At 37.4% G+C, this 24,192-nt stretch overlaps 1 protein-coding gene across 1 annotated transcript in view; it reads right to left on the minus strand.

Annotated features, from left to right (window-relative positions):
* Nucleotides 1-5,607: 5,607 nt before the first annotated feature.
* The window catches only part of LOC129747654 (chaoptin), a 48,828-nt gene continuing 30,243 nt past the window's right edge, over nt 5,608-24,192 (minus strand). The window contains exons 3-7 of the mRNA XM_055741960.1: nt 16,680-17,327; nt 14,122-14,480; nt 9,306-12,300; nt 7,514-7,803; nt 5,608-7,181 (exon numbers count right to left, since the gene is read on the minus strand). Coding sequence (XP_055597935.1) covers nt 6,405-7,181; nt 7,514-7,803; nt 9,306-12,300; nt 14,122-14,480; nt 16,680-17,049 — 4,791 coding nt within the window. The 5' untranslated portion in view covers nt 17,050-17,327 and the 3' untranslated portion in view covers nt 5,608-6,404. The remainder of the gene's footprint in view (nt 7,182-7,513; nt 7,804-9,305; nt 12,301-14,121; nt 14,481-16,679; nt 17,328-24,192) is intronic.

Genomic DNA, 24,192 nt, shown 5'->3' on the forward strand with positions numbered 1-24,192 from the left:
GCTCCATTGTCCTCTCTACGGTACCCATCACTCATGATTTTAAAGCATATCTTTGGGGATTATATTTTTTTTACTCTCTCCCTCTGCCCCCAGCCGGAAACGAGAACATTCATCAATCTCCGTCGCCATTCTTGCTCCGATTTCGACTACACACTTTGAGACCCAGATCAGCGTTCGTTCGATGGGATTTAGATGGATGGGTTTGCTGCACAGAAACAACATTCTTCTGCTTTTTGTTCTGTTCCCTTTCGCTTCGGGTGTTTTGTTTTTGTTGGCCGGCCGCCCAGCCGGATGTCCGGGTTGTCTTGTTAACATATTTATTGGACTATCCAGCCACTACCTTCGTCAGGATTTGAGATCGATCAAAAGTATGTGGATGTGTGTGTGTGAGTCTGTATAAAAACAGTTTTGCATCCCACAAAGTAAAGGTTTGTGGGCCTCAGAAATGAATAATTGAATATCTTATCTTTTAAAGTAATAATCATCCCAATGTTGGTTTAGCTTACCTAAATTTGGAATCGTTTCAAGGCTGAGACTTGGATAATTATTCCACGCAGGTTAACTGTTATTGAGTGTTTTTCGTTTTCACAGTTCAACAAGCCTAAATTTCGTTCACATCTTTTTCGACATTTCGTTTCATTTCACGATTCGTTCAAATAAATAGAATGTTCTATTTAAATATTCACACAAATCGCCTTAAATTCGAGGCACGCGTTTCCCGTTTGTGGTTTACTCCTCGACGTTTTTGTGTCGCCCTATCCAAGGCCTACTGACTGCCAAGCCTAGGTTCGTACATTTTGTGCCAATTTTCATGTTTGCTCTAATCAGCAGACCTGCTTACGAGAAAATGAAGCTACTAGGTATTCCTTTTCGAAATTTGGCAGCGTCTTCCTTCGGCGGAATGGCTTGCTTTGATTACATCTCGCTGCTGGAAAACAAGTCGTCTCCACCTTTCGGGGTTGAAAATGTCAAATCTTGAAGCTTTTAACTGGTTGCTTAGATTCCGGCGAGCGTCTTACTCCCACCATTACCTACTAAAATTCGACTCGTTCGACATATGTACGTTGAAGGAAATGCAGAAGAAGAAGCGGGTTGAAGGCGGTAAAAGCTCTACCGTATCATCAAGTTTGAATGACTCATTAAAATTTCATTGCGAGTCTGTAGATAGTTGTTGCTGCTAGGAAGGTACCTACTTGGCGCCGGCCGACCCGGAGTTGACACGTTTCGTCGACAAACCGAGATATCTGCTACCTTCTAAGTAAGTATGATGGTGCAGGGATGTGTGAAATTTTCTGAGGAGCACTTCTCAACCCAGCAAAACCTAGTCAGTAGAGGCGAATGGAGGCAAGGAAGGCAGGTTTTTGCAGATGGCTGGTTTGGGTCTCACCAAGGACTCAACTTTTTACCTTGTTGCGTGCAGTGAGGAACCGTAAATGTGGATGGGATGGAACTAAGTATTACTTACCGGTGTATCAGAGAGCTCACAAACTCAGCGCAACAAAATGTGTACACATTTGCCGAATGAAAAAGGTGAAAACTTTTCATGTTTAGAGAGCAGCTTTCGTTTGCTGCCTCCATTGGGGAATAAAGTGAAATGTTTGTTGCATACTAACTCAGAGAGCACTTTTGCTTTTATTGCCAGACTGTGGATTTGTGGGGCGGAGTAAAAAAGAGGTGACAAAAATGTTCAGATAGAAACACCTCATGAAAGTGTAATTAATGAATTCGATAAATTTGGTCTAGCCAAAACAGCTAGCTACTACATAGAGCTGTAGTCACGAAAGGTTGAATCAGTTGGCACTATAAATATGCCCGATTGAAAAGGTCCCTTGCCCTGTGCCCTAGCATAAATTAAACCAATCGTATCGTTCATCAATTTAATCATCTATTAATACGTTCCTAGAGGAAAAAAAATAACGGAAAACAAATCCCCGTTCCAATCCGGATCTAATGTGGAAATTTATGCGACTGTAATTATAGCAAATCGCAACTCATTATTATGCATGATTAATTCATCATGATAATTGATAGTTATAAACAAATTAAATTGCAACAAATTCGTAGAAGTAGGTATTTACCCATTTTACTGTATTTTTTTATTAGCATTTGTAGATAATCTTCGTCTCATAACGATTTATTTCTATTTCAACTTCGTATGACAATAAGTAGACGATTGATGATTGAAAAAAATAGCTGATAGGATAACGAACGAGAGCCGTAAGATGTGTATCCGTATCCTGCTAGGATGCATATGATTGTTCCACTTGTGCTCCAACAGATATTTTCATCTTCCTAAAGTTATAATAATTAATGGATCAATCTACATTAATTGAACCTAACAACCAAAACTGGTCTTACTCGCAGAATAGTCCCATGTTGAGATTCATTAACAATAACGGACTGTTGAGCGAGTAAATTTCTAGTTGGTAGCAACATGTTCTTGGAGAATGTAAAAGTAGGCGTTGACTTGATTCCAACGCATGCTTATTTGCATAAACAATGTCAGTTTCAAAAGTACCAGAAAGAGGTTTGTGTCTTTCCTGATAACATTTTTAATGACATTTTCAAAACAACCTTCAAAGGTTTTAGAGATCTTTACATCTATTACCTGCTGGAGATAGTCGAAGATTTTGTCTATCTCGGTTCACTGGTGACCGCAGCCGTGAGATCTGGTGGCGAAGTCGTGCCCTCCTATGGACTCTACAAGCAACTGCGGTGTAACCTGTACATGCGCTCAATAGACCTGTTTTCCCCTACAGGCACGAGACGTGGATATTGCTCGAGAAGGACCTGCTCACACTCGGAGTATTCGAGCGAAGAGTGTTAGGAACCACCTTTGGCGGCGTGCAAGAGAACGGAATGTGGAGGCGAAGGTTGAACCACGAGCTCACGCGACTCTATGCTGAACCCAGTACAAGAAGGTGATGAAGGCTGGCCGGATGCGTTGGACAAGACATGTTTTAAAAACAGGTGCTCGCTACGAACTAATTCATGGAAAATTCATGGAATTTCAGGAAAGCAATGTAAGTTGTGATGAAATCCATAGACCGATCGCAGTTCATTCGACGTCACGTGATTCGCACAATAAGCCCAGATCTGCATAGAATAGATCACTACTCCTAAAAACAGAGTTAAATTACTTTAACCCATATTGAATCTCTAACTTCTTTCCAGCCGATGTTCCTCAAAATGGTCTGAAAAATAATCAACTGGCATCAACAGAATTGATCGATTACAAAATAAGCCCAACATGTATTTGCAAAAACACAAACATCTTTATTGGTATCGAAAGCTATACATTAAGCGTACTTACCTTCTCAAGAACGTAGATCTACGCTAGGCGAACGCAAAACTCCTGGACAGGCAACAGCTTCGAACTAATCGGCCTATTACAGGCTTTCTTACCAAGGACCATTCTTTCAAAACAACACACATCTAATATGTTTTATAATTGAGTATTGTTTTATTTGATTTACCTTTTTCACTCACTGTTGTTGGGTCGAGCTGATCTGGCTGCTAGTTGGTTTTCTTATATATTTTTGATTTCATTTACTTATACTGTTGATCGTTAGTTTGGTTTTGGATTTTTTTTTGTTTTCAGTGGTACATTTTGGAACTGTTTGTTTTTCGATTCCCTATTCATTTTGTAGTTACTCGTGATTAATCTGCTAGCAATTGTGTACATTTTTTTAGCCTTTTTACCTGCTGCCTGACTCGAATCGAAGACAAATCAACGGTAAGGGAAAACGCTTTTATATTTCTTTGACGCTCAGTTAACATTTGCTTTCTATCTGTTTTCGAAAAGTTCTAAAATTGTCTGTATTGTTTACTGGTTTTTCTGTTTCCTTTTGATTCTATAAAATTTGATTTTAATTTTTTAAGTTTTTTTCTTAAGCTTTCCTCATTCTTCTCTGATAGTGAATGTGGTGATTTTCTGATTACTTTTGCGCTTGCATCCCAACCCATTGCGTAGTGCGCTCTAAGAATGCATTCGAGTGAGATTCAGCGAAAAGTATCGCGCAATAAAAAACCGTGTGGAATTAAAATACAAAATGTCCTAACCGAGTGAGTTTTGCCATTTCAGGTTGCTGACACTCTTAAACAACTATAAATTTTCAACAAATATCTATTAGATTTCTTCTGTTTCTTGTGTCCAATGTTTCGGATGATTTGTATTTAACTAAAACGTATCCGAGAAATTTATTCTTCTTTATCCTAAAACAACTTTCATCAAAACGTATAATGTACAGCTTCATCCTTCATAAGAACTAATTAAACTTACATTTCTCTCTTCTCTGCTACTTGCAGTAAACGTTTTCTGTACAATACTATTCTTGGTTGTACGCTAGAAAAAAAGGAACTCGTCTCAATTTTGTTGGATTGGAACTCACTTTTTGTTGGGTTTTATTCCCTTATGTTCGTTTCTGCAACTTTTCCCTCGCATTCACTCTTTTGATCAACCAACCGATGGACAAACAATCCAGCTTAACTTTTTTCAGTGTACACAATATTCACCCTCCATCCAGGGAAAACTTTTGATAATTTTTTTTCTTTCTTTCTATTCACACAAATTATTTCCCACCGTGCGTCTCGGCACCAACCAGATATCCTACATCCTAAAAACTAATTACCACTGTATAGTGGAAATTAACTTTTATGCTGCGAGTAATTATGACGAGCTGCTTTTATTCCACTTCTTTCCGCGCTTGGGATGCACAAAAGGAGGATTTTTTTTCCTTACGGTGGCGCATTGCACGTGCAGTTGCTTTCTTTTCGAGACAGAAAAATACTGGTACTTTGTTCTAGCAACGCCGGTAAGTAGGCAAATCAGGATCCCCTTGTTGGATAATTTTGCTCCATTCATAAATAGTTACTATAAGAAAAAAAACGCTGCGATTTCAATAAGATTTCAGGCATTACGACCACCCTTTCATGAGTTTTAAAATCCGCTCTGATTGTAATCACTTGCTTTGAATGTTTGCTTCAAAAACCTCAAACTTCAAACAACTTCCTTGGCTTTTCGTTCACACGTAGCTATCAATTTCCTTCCAGTAGAAACTTGTAGTGTTAATTCCAATCAACGCTCCGCAGAATAATATTTGCTTGTCAATCAAAAGCAAACAATCAGGCCGGAAGCCGCTTTCAAGTCCAGCCGAGAGATAACTTCGGCCACCGAACAAAGTAAATAGTAGTAAGGAAAACATTTTCGTCCAAAACCTTCATAAGCTTTTGGAATGCCCTTTCCCGAATTTGAATCGTTTTCAACGTTTTGGGGAAAGCCTTGAAAATTTCGGAACTCTGTCTGCCCACTCCGCCGTGCCTTCGCGCCTTATTTATTTCGTTAGAAAATTGACTTACCCATCAGCGTTGCCAGATTGAAAACCGCCCAAGTCCGTAGATTTTAGGAAAATCGAAAAATGTACTGATTTCGGCAAAATAAAGCTTGATGACCTTTTGTTTTTTTTTTGGTCGTCAGGTAGAATTTTCAGTTATCCGCAGAATCCCTTGAACTTTCTCGATAATCCGTAGAAAATCCGTAAGAAATGCTAAAAATCCGTAGATTACGAGCATCGATCCGTAGCTCCGTAGAAATGCTGAAAATCCGTAGAACTACGGAGAAATCCGTAGATCTGGCAAGGCTGTTACCCATAGCACATCGTCGAGCGCTCCTTCACCTTCCCTCTCGCACACCCGAACTTTTACGCTCTATTTACAATTCGCAGGCCTTTTAACTCGTAAACATCTTCTCGTGGCTTGAATATTTTCCTTCGCCCCCCTTCGTCTTTCCCACGGCCACGGCTTGTCGTTTTGATTATTTACAGAACATTCGATCGCCACCATTTTATGTTTACCTTTACCCGGTCGTCACAACTAGACGATTTCGCCTCCTTTGATTTATGTTTCTTATTAACAGTTTTGATTTATGTTTTTAATATTTTCCATTCTTGTGTCGGTACAAATATTTGTTTCGTTTGAGCCTACTTTGATTTCTGCTATAAGTTTTATGTTTTTTGTTTGGTTTCTTGTATTCGTCGTTGTTTTCCGTTTCCATTTCAGCTGCACCATTTGTTTGTAGGTATTGTTGTTCGCAACCTATTTAATTGCGATCGATTATCGCACACGGTCGATGACTAGAGAGAATTTTTGGCTACATTTTTACGGGTTTTCGGTCTTAGAAAGGTACGCGTTAGAAAAACAACACGGAAATTAAAACACAACCTAATTGACGAAGCCCGCCCAGCGGCGCACACACGTGTGTTAGTATTAGTAGTAGTAGTAGTTTCGGTGAAAAACTAGAGAGGTGCTGTGAGTTTTTCGGTGTGGGATGATTTTACGTGATGGTGGTCCATTTGCCCCCTTTATACATCAGAGAGAGATTGAGACAGAGGAGTACAGGAAGCGCTTCAACTATCAAACATGATCTTCTTGCGCTCCTCTGATCCCGGAGCAGATCCTATGGTGCTACCTCCGTTCAAGGTGGTAGTCGTCCCCAGAACTGCCCCGGAAATAAAGCTCGGATGGCCATCGAGTCCCGGATTCGTCTGCTGCCCTTGCTGTTGACTCGCCTGGCCCTGGTGGTTGTTATGTAAGAAGCTATTGGTTCCACCACCGGCACCCACCACCACTCCATCCCGACCGTGTTCATCGTTCGGAATAGAAAAATGCCGGTAGGACATAAAATCCGGCGGCGCAGGTTGTTGTTGTCGTTTGGCCGCCTCGATACGTTGTTTCTTGATCTTCAGATACCCTAGCACCGATATAAGCACTATGAACACCACTATCCCCAGACAGCAGCCCACAATCAGCCCCAGCCGCCGCGTCAGGATCGAATGGATAATACTTTGACTGGACATTCCATCGACCTCAGCTAACGGATTCGGACCGATCGAATCCAACGTCCTTACCTCGGTACAGCGCGAAGTCGGAGTGTCCATCATCAGCGAGAGTAGCGTATTTGAGAAGGAAGTGTCCAGCTCGTGGATGCCGGGCAGGAATCCACCCGGTTGGTTGTTCAGTATCTGGTTCTGGATGTGGTTCGATTGGTTCAGCAAACTTTGAATGTCATCGTTGTACGACAACCAGCTGCCCAGACCCAGAACGCATATCAAGTACCTGGTGTTGGATGATAGCCGATCAAGCTTAGCCGAATTGGCTAGCCGATTCAAAGTTTTGCCGCGGATCTGTGGAAAAACAAAAGTCAGTTTTGTTAATTACCAAAATTTACGCAACCTAAACCGACAACTCAAACATGGTTCAGGTTAAAGTTTTATTAAAACTATCACACAATTTTCTCCTGATAGATTCTTTAAATTTTTCATCATTTTTAAAAGTTCTCTTTTATGTGTGTATGTACCCAAAATTCGCATTACTTCTTGATTTCGCCATTAGGTGCAAGATTAACAATTCAATTCAAAGTACAAACAAAAATATTCAAACTGCTCAATTCCAAACCAACCCCCACCCCATGACACAATGTGGCACCAAGTATATTCAATAAAGTGCTAATACTCACATCCTCCACCATATCGAGCGAGTGAAAAATCACGTGATATCCGTGCAGCCCGGAGTGTTCCCGGCTTTGCCACGAAACGAGCACCGAGTACGGCTGGATGTCCTGGATGGCAATTTTCAGTATCAGCGGTACGTCACAGAACTCCTGGGGCTCCATCGCCAGCAGGTTCTTCCCGTGCACTTCCGGCGGCTGCTCGCACCGTACGTTTTCGCCGGTGCCGGTCCATTTCCGGTGATCCGCAAGCCATTCCCACAGCTCCTGGGTGTCGCACGAGCAGACCAGTGGGTTCTCTGTTCGGGTGTTGGTGTCGATTTAGAGAAGAAGGTCCCATTCCAAGGTTTCGGGAGATACAGTAAAGGAAACAGGAAAAATAGTAGCAGATGAAAAATACAGTCGTTAAATTTAAGCACAGTTTTTTGTGTGTTACTTAAATGGAAACTGAGTGAGGAGGGATGAAAAAGTCAAACTGTCGCCGACTAAAACGGTAATGAAGAATCATAATCGTAATCGTTAGAATTTATCCCGGTGTCACTTTTAGGACTAAGTTACTTGAACCGGACGCCCCTCGAATCGATTTTCCATTTGCGAAAGCAAAACGGCCTACGAGGAGGCAAAAAAACCCAACTGACAACCTTCCCCCACAATCAATATTAATGAGCGCAAATTTATATTCATTTTCAATTGAATTGATCGGAGCTGTTGTTGGAAATTTTGCACATTCCCCCTTCGACGAAAAAAAAATTGTTAAGGGGTAAACAAATCCCACGAAACACAATGTCCTTTCTTGTTTGGGGCACCCCAAAAACAGAAAATCAACAATTTGTAAAACTTAACCGCCTTGGACGCCTCCTTCGATTATATTGGCAGCGAAGTATACATAGCAGGCGGTCAAAAACGACAGCTATGAAGCAGCCGAGCGAGCAACATAATCATTATGGTTTTATTAACCTTACATAAAATTTAGAATTGGGGTTCGCTCTTCATGATTGGGGAATCTGGGGGAAGGGGAAAGGTTAATGTTAAGGCCAACATATCCTTGCTTCGGGAATCAGCCACCGGAACGAAGGTCACGTTTAGTAAGTGAGTAAAACTGGTTGTTTGGCCCTTTCCCTGTTTTATGGTTAATGAAGTCTAATGATGACGACGGAATGGGGGGATGAGGAGATTATGGAATGCGTTAGTGTTTGTTTTCATTACATCACTAATGAATATTGAATCAGGGGAAACCTAACGACGATTAACAGAGGACCAACTGATAATGGTACCCTTAAATCTGTTATCAATCATAATTGAACTATATGAATGAAGATTTATGTCAGCAAATCAACATATGGGATAAAAATCGAACATAAAAACACTGCAACTGTTTTGAGATTAGGAGCAATTAACCCTTAGTTTCATGATTTCTTTTATTTTTCCTCAAAGATTAGTTCAAATTGTTGGAAATGGTGTGAACATCAATAAAAAACAATTGAAATAAAGTAAGATTTTTCAACTTTTCCATACATTAATTGTTGCAAGTTTGTTACTTTATGAAACGAAGGGTTAGCATGATGAAATAAATTGACAAAACTGACGAAATTGACAAATTTGACAAAATTGATAAAATTGACACAAATTGACAAAAATTGACAAAAATTGACAAAAATTGACAAAAATTAACAAAAATTGACACAATTGACAAAATTGGAAAAAATTTACAAAAATGGCAGTAATTAACAAAAATGACAAAATAGACAAAAATTGACATATTGAAATTGACAAAAATTTTAAAAAAATTGTACCATCTCACCTTCCAACCGCAGCTGCTTCAAGTGCGTCTCGAGAGGCTTCAGCGCCCGCAGGGGGATCTCTTCGAAGTAGTTTTTGCCCAAATCCAGCCGGCGAAGGTTCCTCAGCCAGCGGAACGCATCCGACGAGATGACACTGATCCGGTTGCCGTAGAGGAACAGCTCCTGCAGCGAGGCCAAATGTCGCAGGGTATTTTTCTGAATGCGCTCCAGCTGGTTGGACGAAATGTCTAGAATTTTCAGCTTCTGCAGGTCGGACGGGAACTCGTCCAGCTCTTTGATGTTGTTGGTGGAAATGTTGAGGATTTCGAGCAACCGCAAACCCTGGAGACGTTCCTTGGGGAGGATTTCTATTTCGTTGATGCTTAGGTCTAGGACCTGTAGGTTTGCTAGAGCATTGAATGCGCTTGGCGAGACTCGATTGATACGATTTTGCACCAAGTAGAGGCGCTGCAGTTCGGGATAGATGCCAAAATCTTGACTGGTGAGAATGGTAAGATTCGTTTGGCTTATGTGTAGCTCTTTGAGATGTGGATATCGCCGCTGGTCGGAATCGGATATTCGCTGCAGGGGGTTTCCCGTTAGATTTAGCCAGGCAAGACGTGCCAGGGATGATTCCGAGAGGGCCGCGTTTGGAATTTGGCTAAAACGATTCGACGAAAGGTCGATTCGCTGCAGACTGATGGAGTGTTTGAAGAAATTTTGAGGCAGGGCAAGAAGTAGATTTCCACTAAGGTCGAGCATGTCTAGGTGGGGCAGAGTAATGGTATTGAATCCGGATAGTGACGAAATTGTATTGTCCTGCAGGTCCAGTCGGCGTAAATTTGGAAGACCATTAAGTTTGAAAAAGTCCACACTGGTCAGTTGATTGGATGATAGCGATAGGGTTTCCAGTGTCGACACGTTGGACAATGCGATATGAGGAAAATCGTTGATCTGATTATTGTGTAGTTTAAGCTCTTTGAATACATTCAGGTTGTTGAATATATTTCGTTTTAAAGTTCGAAGCAAATTATTACTGAGGTCCACTTTCACCAGGTTGTTATTTTTGCTGAACAACGAATGGGGCAGGTCTCTAATGGAACATCGATTCAGCACTAGAATTTGTAACGAGGGTAATCGATCGAGCATATTTTCTCGAATAATGGTGAAATTATTGGACGACAGTCGTAAAATTCTCAATGAACTAGCGTCGATTTGTCGAACATCATCAGCGCTTAGAAGATTTTCATCCAGATTCAGCTCGTTAAGATTCGGTACTCCTTTGAATACTCCAGGCTCAATTCGATTCAATGCACAGCCTTTTAGATTCATCACACTAACCGAGAAATTTGGTTGAAAAATGTTGCTCTGGAGCGATCCCAATCGATTATAGCTCATATCCAGAGACCGAAGCTTATGCAGAGGACTGAATACATTCCCACTGATTTTTGTAAAATCATTCTCCGCGAGGATCAGTTCGTCCAATTCAGCCAAGTTTCGGAAAAGATTGTCATTCAGGTTGGACAATTGATTGATGCTTAAATCCAAGAACTTTAACCTCCTCTGAGAATCGAACGCACCCGGATCAATGCTGGACAGCGAGTTGTTCCTCAGATATAACCGCTCCAATTGGACACATTCCGTTAGTAACATTTTATCCAAACTCTTAAGCATATTATTTTCCAACCAAATTATCTCGACACTCGTCTGTCCGTGGAAGGCGTTCCCGTGTAGATATTTGATTGCATTCGAGCTTAACTGAATCGACAGCAACGTCGAGGAGGACGAGGAGGATGAGCTGGAATCAGTTAAATCGCCAAATTGATCTGCCGGCCCGAGCTTCGAGGAAGTGATGAGTTTCCCCCGGGCTGTCAGCGGCTGCTGAAGATGATTGGCAACACCCTCACCCGATCCGGTCGCAAACACAGTATCGAATTCGTCTAACGAATTGTCCTGCAAATTGATATACTGCAACTGTTGACAATTCGCGAATGCATTCCTCTCAATCACTCTAATCTCGTTATCCTGCAAATGCAGTTCCATCAAACTTTCCAGCCCACCAAACAGGCGCTCCTTAATTAATCTAATCTGATTCCCGTTCAGCCGGATCTCGCGTAGATTGGTCAACCTTCGGAACAACCGTACATCGAGCTCGCTAATCAGATTGTTGTCCAAACTGAGCGAGTGCAGCTTGGCCGTGATCTCGAACAAACCCGCCGGGAGCAATCGGATGTGATTCCCGCTCAAGTACAGCTGCTCCAAATTGAACAGTGTTGCCAGCGCATCGGCATCGACACGCTGAATTGAATTATTTTCTAAATAAATTACCTTAATACTACTCGAATTTACAAAACAATCATCCGTCAGCTCCAGCACGTTATTCTCACTCAGAAACACTTCCCGTAGCACCGGAAGATTCGCAAACACTCCGCTCACATAGTGAATGTGATTGTGGCTCATATCGACTGAATGTAGCTTCCGATTCGCCGCAAACACTTCCGCATCCACAAAAACAATCTTATTGTGACTCAGATCCAGCGAATGCAACTCCTTCAGGGACACAAAACTGTCCCGATGAATTAGCTCGATAAAATTATTATACAACGATAGGGTTTTCACATAGGGGAACGGATTAAACACATCACTGTACAGTTCCACAAAATTATTCAGACTTAGATCGAGAAACACCAACGACCCGAACCGGGTATACGTATCGTCCTGCTCGAGCGAGTTGATTTCATTCATCGAAAGTCGCACGGAACGTAGATTCTCCAGCCTTTTCAGTGCCCCGGTCGGAAACTGCTTTAGCCTATTCTCCGATAGGTCGATTTCCGCCAACGAATCCTCCAGCCCGGAGAAACCCGTTTCCGGAATGCGCTCCAGCCGGTTGCCCTTCATGTTCAGCTTGACCAGATGCAGCCCATAGAAGGCGTACTCCTCCACCGAACTGATTTCGTTCAGCTCAAAGTCCAGCACCATCAGCTTCTTCATGCCCGAGAGCGCCTTCGAGGGGACCTGTCGAAAATGAAAAAAGTGAATTAGTTTCGGAATAGAATATTAACAAAAATCGAGGCGTAAATATTTTAAGAAACTATACCGATAACATTAATACAAAACCAAAACTTAAAAATTGTATCAAGTTTTCTCATTCTAAGCAATGGGTATTCCTATCCAAAATTTATCATCATTACTTAAATTGTGGAGTTGTATATTTATTTTCCTTTCATTGTTAAATCTTGTGTGCAGTTCTGATTTTAAATTTTGTTTATTTTTTACGATATTTTGCATAACATAGGATTCAGATGACAAATTAAACATAAATGTTTTTATAAATTTTAAACTGTGACCCAGAGATAGCTCTTGACTCAAACATTCAGTCAGCAAAACTGGCTGGATATCCATATACGGTGCACGCATCAATTCTCATCATAACTGACAACCTTTGTAGTATAATGGGTTAGATGCTACATTTGTATACCACAACACTTGTTCAAATTTTATTTTATGCCGTTTTCGTTTTCTCCACAAGCGCGGGGCAAAACTTTTTCTGAATTAACAAACAGAATCGTTACCCGGGACGATGCAAATATATGGTTGCTATACTCACACCTATGTTTACCCTCAACACTGACAACTTTTACGGGGTGCAACCGCCTGCTTGAGGTTCAAATCTCGGGCAAAACTAGTGGACTTCTGAATTAATAAACGAACACAAAAACAGCAGCTAGGGCAAAACTCGTGGGTAACTAGGTTGCCACTGCCAATAAACGAAAATACTATTAGTAAAATGTAATAAAGTTATCATTTAATGATAACAAAGTAATGATGACATAGTTTCTCACATCGTGATGTAGTTTTTTTTTACAGTTTTTGATACTTAAAGAAAATTTAAGGTAATTTTTTCGGCTCTTTGAACAGACTGAAAGCCAAAAAAAATCACCTTAAATTCAAGTAACAGTCATAAAAAAACTTCGTATAGAAAATTTTAAAAAAAATCGAGTAATACATGTACAAATTTGAACATTTTTCGTTGCCGTAAAAAATTTAACCCGGTATGACGGATGTGGCTTAATGATATATCCTACAAACTTTATTTTGCTTTTATTGCCGTTTGTGTGAACAAGTTTAACATCTCAAGATTAACTAAAATTATCGCTTTTTTACATTGTATGTACACATAGTTTATGTCTTTGCATGTGAATATTATACGAGGTACAATTATCTCTCAACATCGAGTGAATTGCAAAAATATTCCCTAAGATTGATTAGATTTGACATTTTTTGCAAGCAAATTGATTTGAATCACAAATCCAAACAGATTTAAACTATCAACCCTCAGTTTATCGAAATGCAATCATCATTTTCAAACAAATCCATGAATACTGATGTATGCGCTTAAAACCACTCAAACGAGTGGACTTTTATGGGTCCTGACAAAAAAAAAGCTCAACTCTTTTAGTTACAGCAGCCGCCGCCATCGTCGTAACATGTGTGTGCAGCAGTCAAAAAACCGACATAAAAATGGAACCCTTAAGTGTTCTCGTGTATGTGTGATTGGTGTTCTTTCCATCTTAAATCTAGATTCTTAAGTTAGCTCAGAGAGAAAACGAGTGGCTTTCAGTAGTTGCAGGAGCCCCAAATCGAAAGCAGACATGTGTCGCCGATTTCGTTTTACGACCAATCCAATTGGCACCGCCACACTTTCGGTCAAATCCCTGGTACCGGTTCCAGCTCCGGTCCCCATTCCCTCATCTGAGCTCAAAGAGAATGAGAAACAAATAATAAGATAAAGAAAATCCCCATTTGGGAAGAAAGTGAGTGAAAAACGAAACTTACTTGTGTCAATTTTCCATTTACAATGCTCAAGCTTTCCAAATGCGCTCGTAAATTATTCAAGCTGTTCTCCTTGAGCTGCTGCAGATTGGAATGGGAAAATTGAAGATGTCTTATGTTGACATCGGTGCCGCTACTGCCACTTCCCAGAATGCTGCCCCCCTGGTCATTGGGAAATCCTCCGGCGGATCCGAGACCGGATGAGAATGAGGACGTCGAGTGCGGCGCAAACAGGTCAGCGGTGAGGAATCGCACCGAGCGGTCAAACTCGTACACCGACAGCGACTGGATCGGACTGGAAATCAGCTGCAGGGTCGAGCGCAGAGCCGGTGCTGTGATGCTGGGACATTCGAGGAACAATCCTGTCGGTTTACGTTTGACGAGGGTCGGATCGAGCCGGACGACGACGAAGAGATGAAACGAAAACAAAAGCAAAAGAGAAACAGAGTTTCAATAAAGACGTTTAGAGAAGTCTTGTTGCTGCTGTCGTTGTTCTACCCTATTCTATCTAGTAGTCCTTCAACACTTCTGAGTGCACTAGGAAGAGCTTCAACGAGTAGGTATGTGGTTCCTTTCGATCCAAGTGACCATTGAAAAGTGCACCACTCAAATGTTATTCTGTCATCCTTGCTACTAAAGTCGATAATGGTTGTCGATTATTATAACTGGAAGTATTATCCACCCGAAAAAAAAATGATTATCTTTCTGACAAAGGTGGATCCTTTAAAATAATTTTTGTCTTTAAATTCTCATTCTTTATTCATTATGATATCTTTTTGAGAAAGTTTCACAAGAGACGCTCCAAGGCACGATCCATGAGCAAATAATGCGTGAGTTCTAGTCCAAAAGTAAACATCGAACACACTAGTAACGGATAAGATTTTCAATAACTGTTCACCAACTGCAATGTTGATATAAAGTCATGAATGCCATAAAGATGTTAAAACGACTATAATCAAAACAAAAAAAGTTCCGAAAATATTTGTCAGTTTTACCAGTAGTTATAGAAATCGAATGTATTTCAAACTTTACTAATTCTCTCTGGAGCCACTTTTTTGGTTCAAAATTAACTCAGATCGATGGAATAATAACTTATCTGCGAAATCTGCAACTTAAATCTCCAATCAAGTTGACTAGTGTAGACTAGTCCAGACAGAATAAAAGGTTTGGTTCGGCATTGTTTATAATTTTTTTTATTTCACTTTTTTGTACAAAATTCCATACAAATTTTAAAGTTTTCGATGGTCGCTTCAAAGTTACTGAATGAGATATAAAGATTGTAGAAAAAAAAACTTTATAACATACAGAAAAGAAAACAAATAAAGCTTAGTTCTTTTAGAAATGGGACACTTTCATTTGCTAATAGCTCGTTAACTAGTTATTGGATATTAAAAATTTTGACAGCATTTTGTTGCCTGTAAAAAGTACTATTCGGCCTAATTTTTTTCAAAATTTAAAATTTACGCGTTTTTGAGATATGTACGATGCAAGAGAAAAAGAAAAAAATAATTTTGCACAATTTCCTTTAAAATTCGTCATTATCAAATTGATAGCTTACAAAACCGTTGATTATTCAAAGAATTACTAAGTTTTTGTGGTGGATAAGTATGCAAACACTGTCAATAATGTCCGCAAAGTTCAAATCAAGCATTGGAGTGAAGCACATGATCGGCAACAACGGTTAAGGATCATCAAGGAAGTCAAGTCTCATATCAGCATTTTTAATTTTCAATAAACGAAAAATTAAGGGTAGATCGCTGAAATGTCCAAAACAATTTTCTCCGATAAGCTGAAAGTGTTGCCTAATGATGACTCATAGAAATCCAACCTCAAACAACCATTTTTTGATAGTTCCAAAGCTCTTAAGCTGTAAAACCGGTACCCAAAAAAAACGTTCAAAAATGTGGTCAAAAATAATCAAATTTGTTCATTTCGAAACAACTGTTTCCACTAAAATGCTTCCAGTTTCCAGTTTCCAGAGAAGTATTGGACCAAAAAGTATTAGAAATTGAAGAAGGAGGTTGAAGCCACCTAAAATATGGATTTTACGAAGTATAAGTTGGAGAAACTGATCAATACCATGACCGAAAAAAGTGTGCGCCGGCCAATGGGAGATACCAAGAATAAAGTAGAAATTTCTTTAACAAAAAACGGAAAATATTTTTTTTCAAATTTTTTCATGAAAAATCATAACATTACCTTCTTTTTCTTCATAGAAAGTATTTGGTTCAAACGAATGGTTTTTGACATACAGGCATTCGTAACTGTCCCATTTCTAAAAGAACTAAGCTTTAATTAGTACCGAAAAAGCTCTATTCTATTTCAGTAACTGGCTATAAATAGCAATGTTTGATAAAGCGAGCGCTTATTCTGATTTTTAAAAATCCAAACTTAATTTTTTAATATATCGTAGGAAATAAGAATAATTAGTATTTGTTTGAAAATTCCTAAACAACACTACTGTATAGTTAATTGGTCACAGTCCTCCTAGAAATTTAATCCATCTGCAAGTATCTTTCCAAATTATCGAAAAACAATTCATAGGCACCGATGACACTCACCGTCCTCGAACTTGTAGCACGGGCAGGCCGAGTTCTCCGCAAAGCTCGGACACTCGATTTCGTTCGACGAGGGAGGAACAGCGGACAAGAAATGATCATGTTCTCCCATCTGTTGCAGATGATGCTGCTGCTGCTGCTGCTGCTGTTGGTAGGTGGGATACTGACCCTTGCCACCCCCTCGCAGACGAAGCATCCGATCCTCTCCCTCCATCTGGCCGCCACCAGAGCTGATGGCCTGCACCAAAAACAATCCCGTCACCAGAAGCCACCAGTGCCATAGAGGGTGATGATAGGACTCCACCAGCAACTGCCTACGACGACTTCCGTTCAATTTCCGGCTGAGAACGAGTAAAGGAACCGGGGGCATCATGCCGTTGTCCTACTGCTACTTCTGCTCGATGACTTGGCTACACTTTCTGGCTTTCTTTCTTGTCTTCTGCTTCCGCTTCGACTTCCGCAAACCCGTTTCTTCCTCGCCGACCAGGGCCGGGACATTTTTAGCCAACTGTGGTACGGGTTTCCAGATTTCCGTTTGACACTTTCGATTGAACGGTTTTCGGGGATAGTGGTTTTTGCGGCCGAGTGCGGTCACATTTAACGACTCATTGGAAGTCCTGGGAGGTCGGTTGTTCTTTTCACTCCAAGGATCTGTCAATGGAATGGAAAACAAATCGTTTTAGGTCTTTTGAATTTAAGAATTAAATTGAATAATTGAATATAATCTTCTTTGCTTCGAAAGTTTACGCAATACACGTGTCAAACGTCCCAAAAAAAATCAAATAAATTCGAAATGGGTTCAAATATTCAAACATATCCTCAACATAAAAAACCAAACTGTAAAAATTGTCAAAATTGTCAAAATTGTCAAAATTGTCAAAATTGTCAAAATTGTCAAAATTGTCAAAATTGTCAAAATTGTCAAAATTGTCAAAATTGTCAAAATTGTCAAAATTGTCAAAATTGTCAAAATTGTCAAAATTGTCAAAATTGTCAAAATTGTCAAAATTGTCAAAATTGTCAAAATTGTCAAAATTGTCAAAATTGTCAAAATTGTCTTAATTTTGAAAATTGTCAAAATTGTCAAAATTGTCAAAATTGTCAAAATTGTCAAAATTGTCAAAATTGTCAAAATTGTCAAAATTGTCAAAATTGTCAAAATTGTCAAAATTGTCAAAATTGTCAAAATTGTCAAAATTGTCAAAATTGTCAAAATTGTCAAAATTGTCAAAATTGTCAAAATTGTCAAAATTCAAAATTGTCAAAATTGTCAAAATTGTCAAAATTGTCAAAATTGTCAAAATTGTCAAAATTGTCAAAATTGTCAAAATTGTCAAAATTGTCAAAATTGTCAAAATTGTCAAAATTGTCAAAATTGTCAAAATTGTCAAAATTGTCAAAATTGTCAAAATTGTCAAAATTGTCAAAATTGTCAAAATTGTCAAAATTGTCAAAATTGTCAAAATTGTCAAAATTGTCAAAATTGTCAAAATTGTCAAAATTGTCAAAATTGTCAAAATTGTCAAAATTGTCAAAATTGTCAAAATTGTCAAAATTGTCAAAATTGTCAAAATTGTCAAAATTGTCAAAATTGTCAAAATTGTCAAAATTGTCAAAATTGTCAAAATTGTCAAAATTGTCAAAATTGTCAAAATTGTCAAAATTGTCAAAATTGTCAAAATTGTCAAAATTGTCAAAATTGTCAAAATTGTCAAAATTGTCAAAATTGTCAAAATTGTCAAAATTGTCAAAATTGTCAAAATTGTCAAAATTGTCAAAATTGTCAAAATTGTCAAAATTGTCAAAATTGTCAAAATTGTCAAAATTGTCAAAATTGTCAAAATTGTCAAAATTGTCAAAATTGTCAAAATTGTCAAAATTGTCAAAATTGTCAAAATTGTCAAAATTGTCAAAATTGTCAAAATTGTCAAAATTGTCAAAATTGTCAAAATTGTCAAAATTGTCAAAACTGTCAAAATTGTCAAAATTGTCAAAATTGTCAAAATTGTCAAAATTGTCAAAATTGTCAAAATTGTCAAAATTGTCAAAATTGTCAAAATTGTCAAAATTGTCAAAATTGTCAAAATTGTCAAAATTGTCAAAATTGTCAAAATTGTCAAAATTGTCAAAATTGTCAAAATTGTCAAAATTGTCAAAATTGTCAAAATTGTCAAAATTGTCAAAATTGTCAAAATTGTCAAAATTGTCAAAATTGTCAAAATTGTCAAAATTGTCAAAATTGTCAAAATTGTCAAAATTGTCAAAATTGTCAAAATTGTCAAAATTGTCAAAATTGTCAAAATTGTCAAAATTGTCAAAATTGTCAAAATTGTCAAAATTGTCAAAATTGTCAAAATTGTCAAAATTGTCAAAATTGTCAAAATTGTCAAAATTGTCAAAATTGTCAAAATTGTCAAAATTGTCAAAATTGTCAAAATTGTCAAAATTGTCAAAATTGTCAAAATTGTCAAAATTGTCAAACTTGTCAAAATTGTCAAAATTGTCAAAATTGTCAAAATTGTCAAAATTGTCAAAATTGTCAAAATTGTCAAAATTGTCAAAATTGTCAAAATTGTCAAAATTGTCAAAATTGTCGAAATTGTTAAAATTGTCAAAATGGTCAAAATTGTCAAAAGTGTCAAAATTGTCAAAATTGTCAAAATTGTCAAAATTGTCAAAATTGTCAAAATTGTCAAAATTGTCAAAATTGTCAAAATTGTCAAAATTGTCAAAATTGTCAAAACTGTCAAAATTGTCAAAATTGTCAAAATTGTCAAAATTGTCAAAATTGTCAAAATTGTCAAAATTGTCAAAATTGTCAAAATTGTCAAAATTGTCAAAATTGTCAAAATTGTCAAAATTGTCAAAATTGTCAAAATTGTCAAAATTGTCAAAATTGTCAAAATTGTCAAAATTGTCAAAATTGTCAAAATTGTCAAAATTGTCAAAATTGTCAAAATTCTCAAAATTGTCAAAATTGTCAAAATTGTCAAAATTGTCAAAATTGTCAAAATTGTCAAAATTGTCAAAATTGTCAAAATTGTCAAAATTGTCAAAATTGTCAAAATTGTCAAAATTGTCAAAATTGTCAAAATTGTCAAAATTGTCAAAATTGTCAAAATTGTCAAAATTGTCAAAATTGTCAAAATTGTCAAAATTGTCAAAATTGTCAAAATTGTCAAAATTGTCAAAATTGTCAAAATTGTCAAAATTGTCAAAATTGTCAAAATTGTCAAAATTGTCAAAATTGTCAAAATTGTCAAAATTGTCAAAATTGTCAAAATTGTCAAAATTGTCAAAATTGTCAAAATTGTCAAAATTGTCAAAATTGTCAAAATTGTCAAAATTGTCAAAATTGTCAAAATTGTCAAAATTGTCAAAATTGTCAAAATTGTCAAAATTGTCAAAATTGTCAAAATTGTCAAAATTGTCAAAATTGTCAAAATTGTCAAAATTGTCAAAATTGTCAAAATTGTCAAAATTGTCAAAATTGTCAAAATTGACAAAATTGTCAAAATTGTCAAAATTGTCAAAATTGTCAAAATTGTCAAAATTGTCAAAATTGTCAAAATTGTCAAAATTTGCAAAATTGTCAAAATTGTCAAAATTGTCAAAATTTTCAAAATTTTCAAAATTTTCAAAATTTTCAAAATTTTCAAAATTTTCAAAATTGTCAAAATTGTCAAAATTGTCAAAATTTTCAAAATTGTCAAAATTGTCAAAATTGTCAAAATTGTCAAAATTGTCAAAATTGTCAAAATTGTCAAAATTGTCAAAATTGTCAAAATTGTCAAAATTGTCAAAATTGTCAAATTTGTCAAAATTGTCAAAATTGTCAAAATTGTCAAAATTGTCAAAATTGTCAAAATTGTCAAAATTGTCAAAATTGTCAAAATTGTCAAAATTGTCAAAATTGTCAAAATTGTCAAAATTGTCAAAATTGTCAAAATTGTCAAAATTGTCAAAATTGTCAAAATTGTCAAAATTGTCAAAATTGTCAAAATTGTCAAAATTGTCAAAATTGTCAAAATTGTCAAAATTGTCAAAATTGTCAAAATTGTCAAAATTGTCAAAATTGTCAAAATTGTCAAAATTGTCAAAATTGTCAAAATTGTCAAAATTGTCAAAATTGTCAAAATTGTCAAAATTGTCAAAATTGTCAAAATTGTCAAAATTGTCAAAATTGTCAAAATTGTCAAAATTGTCAAAATTTTCAAAATTTTCAAAATTTTCAAAATTGTCAAAATTGTCAAAATTGTCAAAATTGTCAAAATTGTCAAAATTTTCAAAATTGTCAAAATTGTCAAAATTGTCAAAATTGTCAAAATTGTCAAAATTGTCAAAATTGTCAAAATTGTCAAAATTGTCAAAATTGTCAAAATTGTCAAAATTGTCAAATTTGTCAAAATTGTCAAAATTGTCAAAATTGTCAAAATTGTCAAAATTGTCAAAATTGTCAAAATTGTCAAAATTGTCAAAATTGTCAAAATTGTCAAAATTGTCAAAATTGTCAAAATTGTCAAAATTGTCAAAATTGTCAAAATTGTCAAAATTGTCAAAATTGTCAAAATTGTCAAAATTGTCAAAATTGTCAAAATTGTCAAAATTGTCAAAATTGTCAAAATTGTCAAAATTGTCAAAATTGTCAAAATTGTCAAAATTGTCAAAATTGTCAAAATTGTCAAAATTGTCGAAATTGTCAAAATTGTCAAAATTGTCAAAATTGTCAAAATTGTCAAAATTGTCAAAATTGTCAAAATTGTCAAAATTGTCAAAATTGTCAAAATTGTCAAAATTGTCAAAATTGTCAAAATTGTCAAAATTGTCAAAATTGTCAAAATTGTCAAAATTGTCAAAATTGTCAAAATTGTCAAAATTGTCAAAATTGTTAAAATTGTCAAAATTGTTAAAATTGTTAAAATTGTTAAAATTGTTAAAATTGTCAAAATTGTCAAAATGGTCAAAATTGTCAAGATTGTCAAAATTGTCAAAATGGTCAAAATGGTCAAGATTGTCAAAATTTTCTAAATTTATTTTCAAAATTGTCAAAATTTGTAAAAGTTTAAAATTGTCAAAATTTTCAACATTTTCAAAATTGGGAAATATTTTCAATGTTGCGTACTTTTTTTCTCAGGAGGCATGTGATAAGATTTCTTTCATGTTTGTCTTCGTTCTATTGATATTTTGTCTCTGGAGCCCTTCTTCGTTCAACTTTTCCTTTTTAATATGTTGTGACTTTAATTTTTATTTGGATGCACCTTGAAATCCTAAATTTTCCTCAGCTTCAACTCTACCGACAGTATTCAAATTTCACAACTCTCTGGAGCCACTAAGGTGGTTGAACATAAATAAAATTCGTTAATGTGGCCAAAAATTATCAGAATGAATTCTACAAAAATTAAAAAATGCTCGAAGCTATCGTGAGACATTTTCAGCGCAACCTTACCCCATTTCAGTGCCACCCCGTCCCGTATCTCTGTCAGTGGCAGCGGCCGATTTCTTGCGGCAAAGTCAACTTTCCGTTCCATATTCGAAAAAAGCAAATCATGCTTCATGCACGGTTCCAGCTTTTATCCGGAACAATAAGCACGAAAACCGCGCGTTCATCGCCGAAAGCAACTATCAAAGAGTATGAAAAAGGCAAAATCCGGACGAAAGAAAAAAGCAAAAAACGGGAAACCGAGACGCAAAGCTCGTAAAAACACATGCCTGCCCGCTTTTCTACATTTTCACTGGTGTGGTATGCATAATTTACGCATATTCGTTACGCTTTTCCTTCTGTTAGGTGGGTGTGTGGATGTGCATGTGGAAATGTTGCTGCTTTCAAGTTTCCCGGTTTCTGGTGTGGGTGAACGTGGTTGGTCTCTTGACTCCCATCAGTCTCTAAAGGTTGTTTGTTACCTTACTCAACGTTTTATGGCTAAAGCAGCCTGGCAGAAGCTCTGCTAACAAACAAACGAAGAATTTTGCCTTCAGCTACAAATATTTACATTGCCTACCGCACACATTCGCACACACCCGTAAAAAAACACCCCCACACACACATTCCGCCACAGTCGGCAAATACAAACAGAGTGTGTGGAGAGCCTTTTCTGGAACACGTCATCAGGCTTACGGTACTTTGCTTTGCTACCTTCCTACGTAGGTTCCAGCTTCCAGGAGTTATAATCTTCAAATTGTAAAGGGGGTTGCCGTACGATGTGTTGTCTCCATCTTCTTCTTACTTCAACCAAAGGGGATCAGCACAAAGTCCACAAAGCCAGCCATGAAAAGAGCCAAATCCGAGAACAAAGTCATGGTAACAGTCGGAACTGGCTACTAATTGAGCATCACTCACCAGATACTGTTCAAGTACAGCATATAACACACTTGGTTGAGCCCAGTAGGTTATGAAGAAATTCACATAACAACAGAGTAGTAGGCTTGTAAATCAATAAACTCAAGTAAGGAAGGATGGATGTCTGGTTAACATTTTGCAAAGGCGGCAAAAATCCGCACAAACAGTCAGCTCGGGCTACTGCGATACAAACAATTTTGTTTTATGGAAGCGAAGCATACTACTCAAGATGAGTGGAACTTTTGCCAGGCCTCCTTCGATTCGGCATCATATCTAGTTAATAGAGAAGATTCACGCACGTATCTCGGATCAGGAAAAACGTGCCTTTTCGTATTGCAAAAGAAGGAATAAATTAGATTTTCACGATGAAAGTTGCCTGTTCATTGATATTCGAAGCTGTGCGGAAACTTCGGGATGCGTCTATTGATACGTTGTTGTAGCAAACCAACGCCGGATGCCTGTCAAGCCGGCTTTTCCATTACATCTTATCAATAGTGAATAGTGTTTCCACATACCTCAACGTTGCATTAAAGATGTTTCTACCATTCATGCTCCAAAAAAACAGTGAAACTAAACCCTTATTACTGGATTTTCAATACTCTAATTGGAAACAGCTTGATCAAACAACCGTTGAGAGATGTGTTCGTTCTCCCCTCGTCCTCACAGGAAATTAACACAATGTCCGTAGAAAAGTAGAAAATCAACATCCTGATGGAGATAATTGAAAGTTTCTCTTTGAAAGTTTACCTTTCTTAAGTTGGGAAAACCCCACCATTCAGGGTTTTCACAGAAGATTACCCGCGCCAGCCGCCTGTACAGTTTTTGCTCGGCATCTTCAAACCCAGACAAGCTCACACACATGTCAGAAATTGTTCGTCCGATTTCTTCGTCCGTTTTCCGAGCCTTGGGAGAAGTCAGACAGGGTTGATCAACAAAAGACCCTTGCAAAACCAAACATAAACCACCCAAGCTCTGAAGCCCAAGTTTCCCAAGTGATGCTTTCGGCTTTCGGGGTGGTGGTATTGGCATTGTTTAACTTTGTCAAGAGAGAGAGCGCTCGAGAAAACGTATCGGCGTAGCTACAGTCAGCCAGTCAGCCGGCGGCGGGCAGTTTTCACTCGACTTGTTAACTTTTGCTCGGGAGAATAACTGCGACGACGAGCGAACGACCAAAACCGG

This window comes from Uranotaenia lowii, chromosome 1 (assembly GCF_029784155.1).
Source record: "Uranotaenia lowii strain MFRU-FL chromosome 1, ASM2978415v1, whole genome shotgun sequence".
Taxonomy (NCBI): Eukaryota; Metazoa; Arthropoda; class Insecta; order Diptera; family Culicidae; genus Uranotaenia; species Uranotaenia lowii.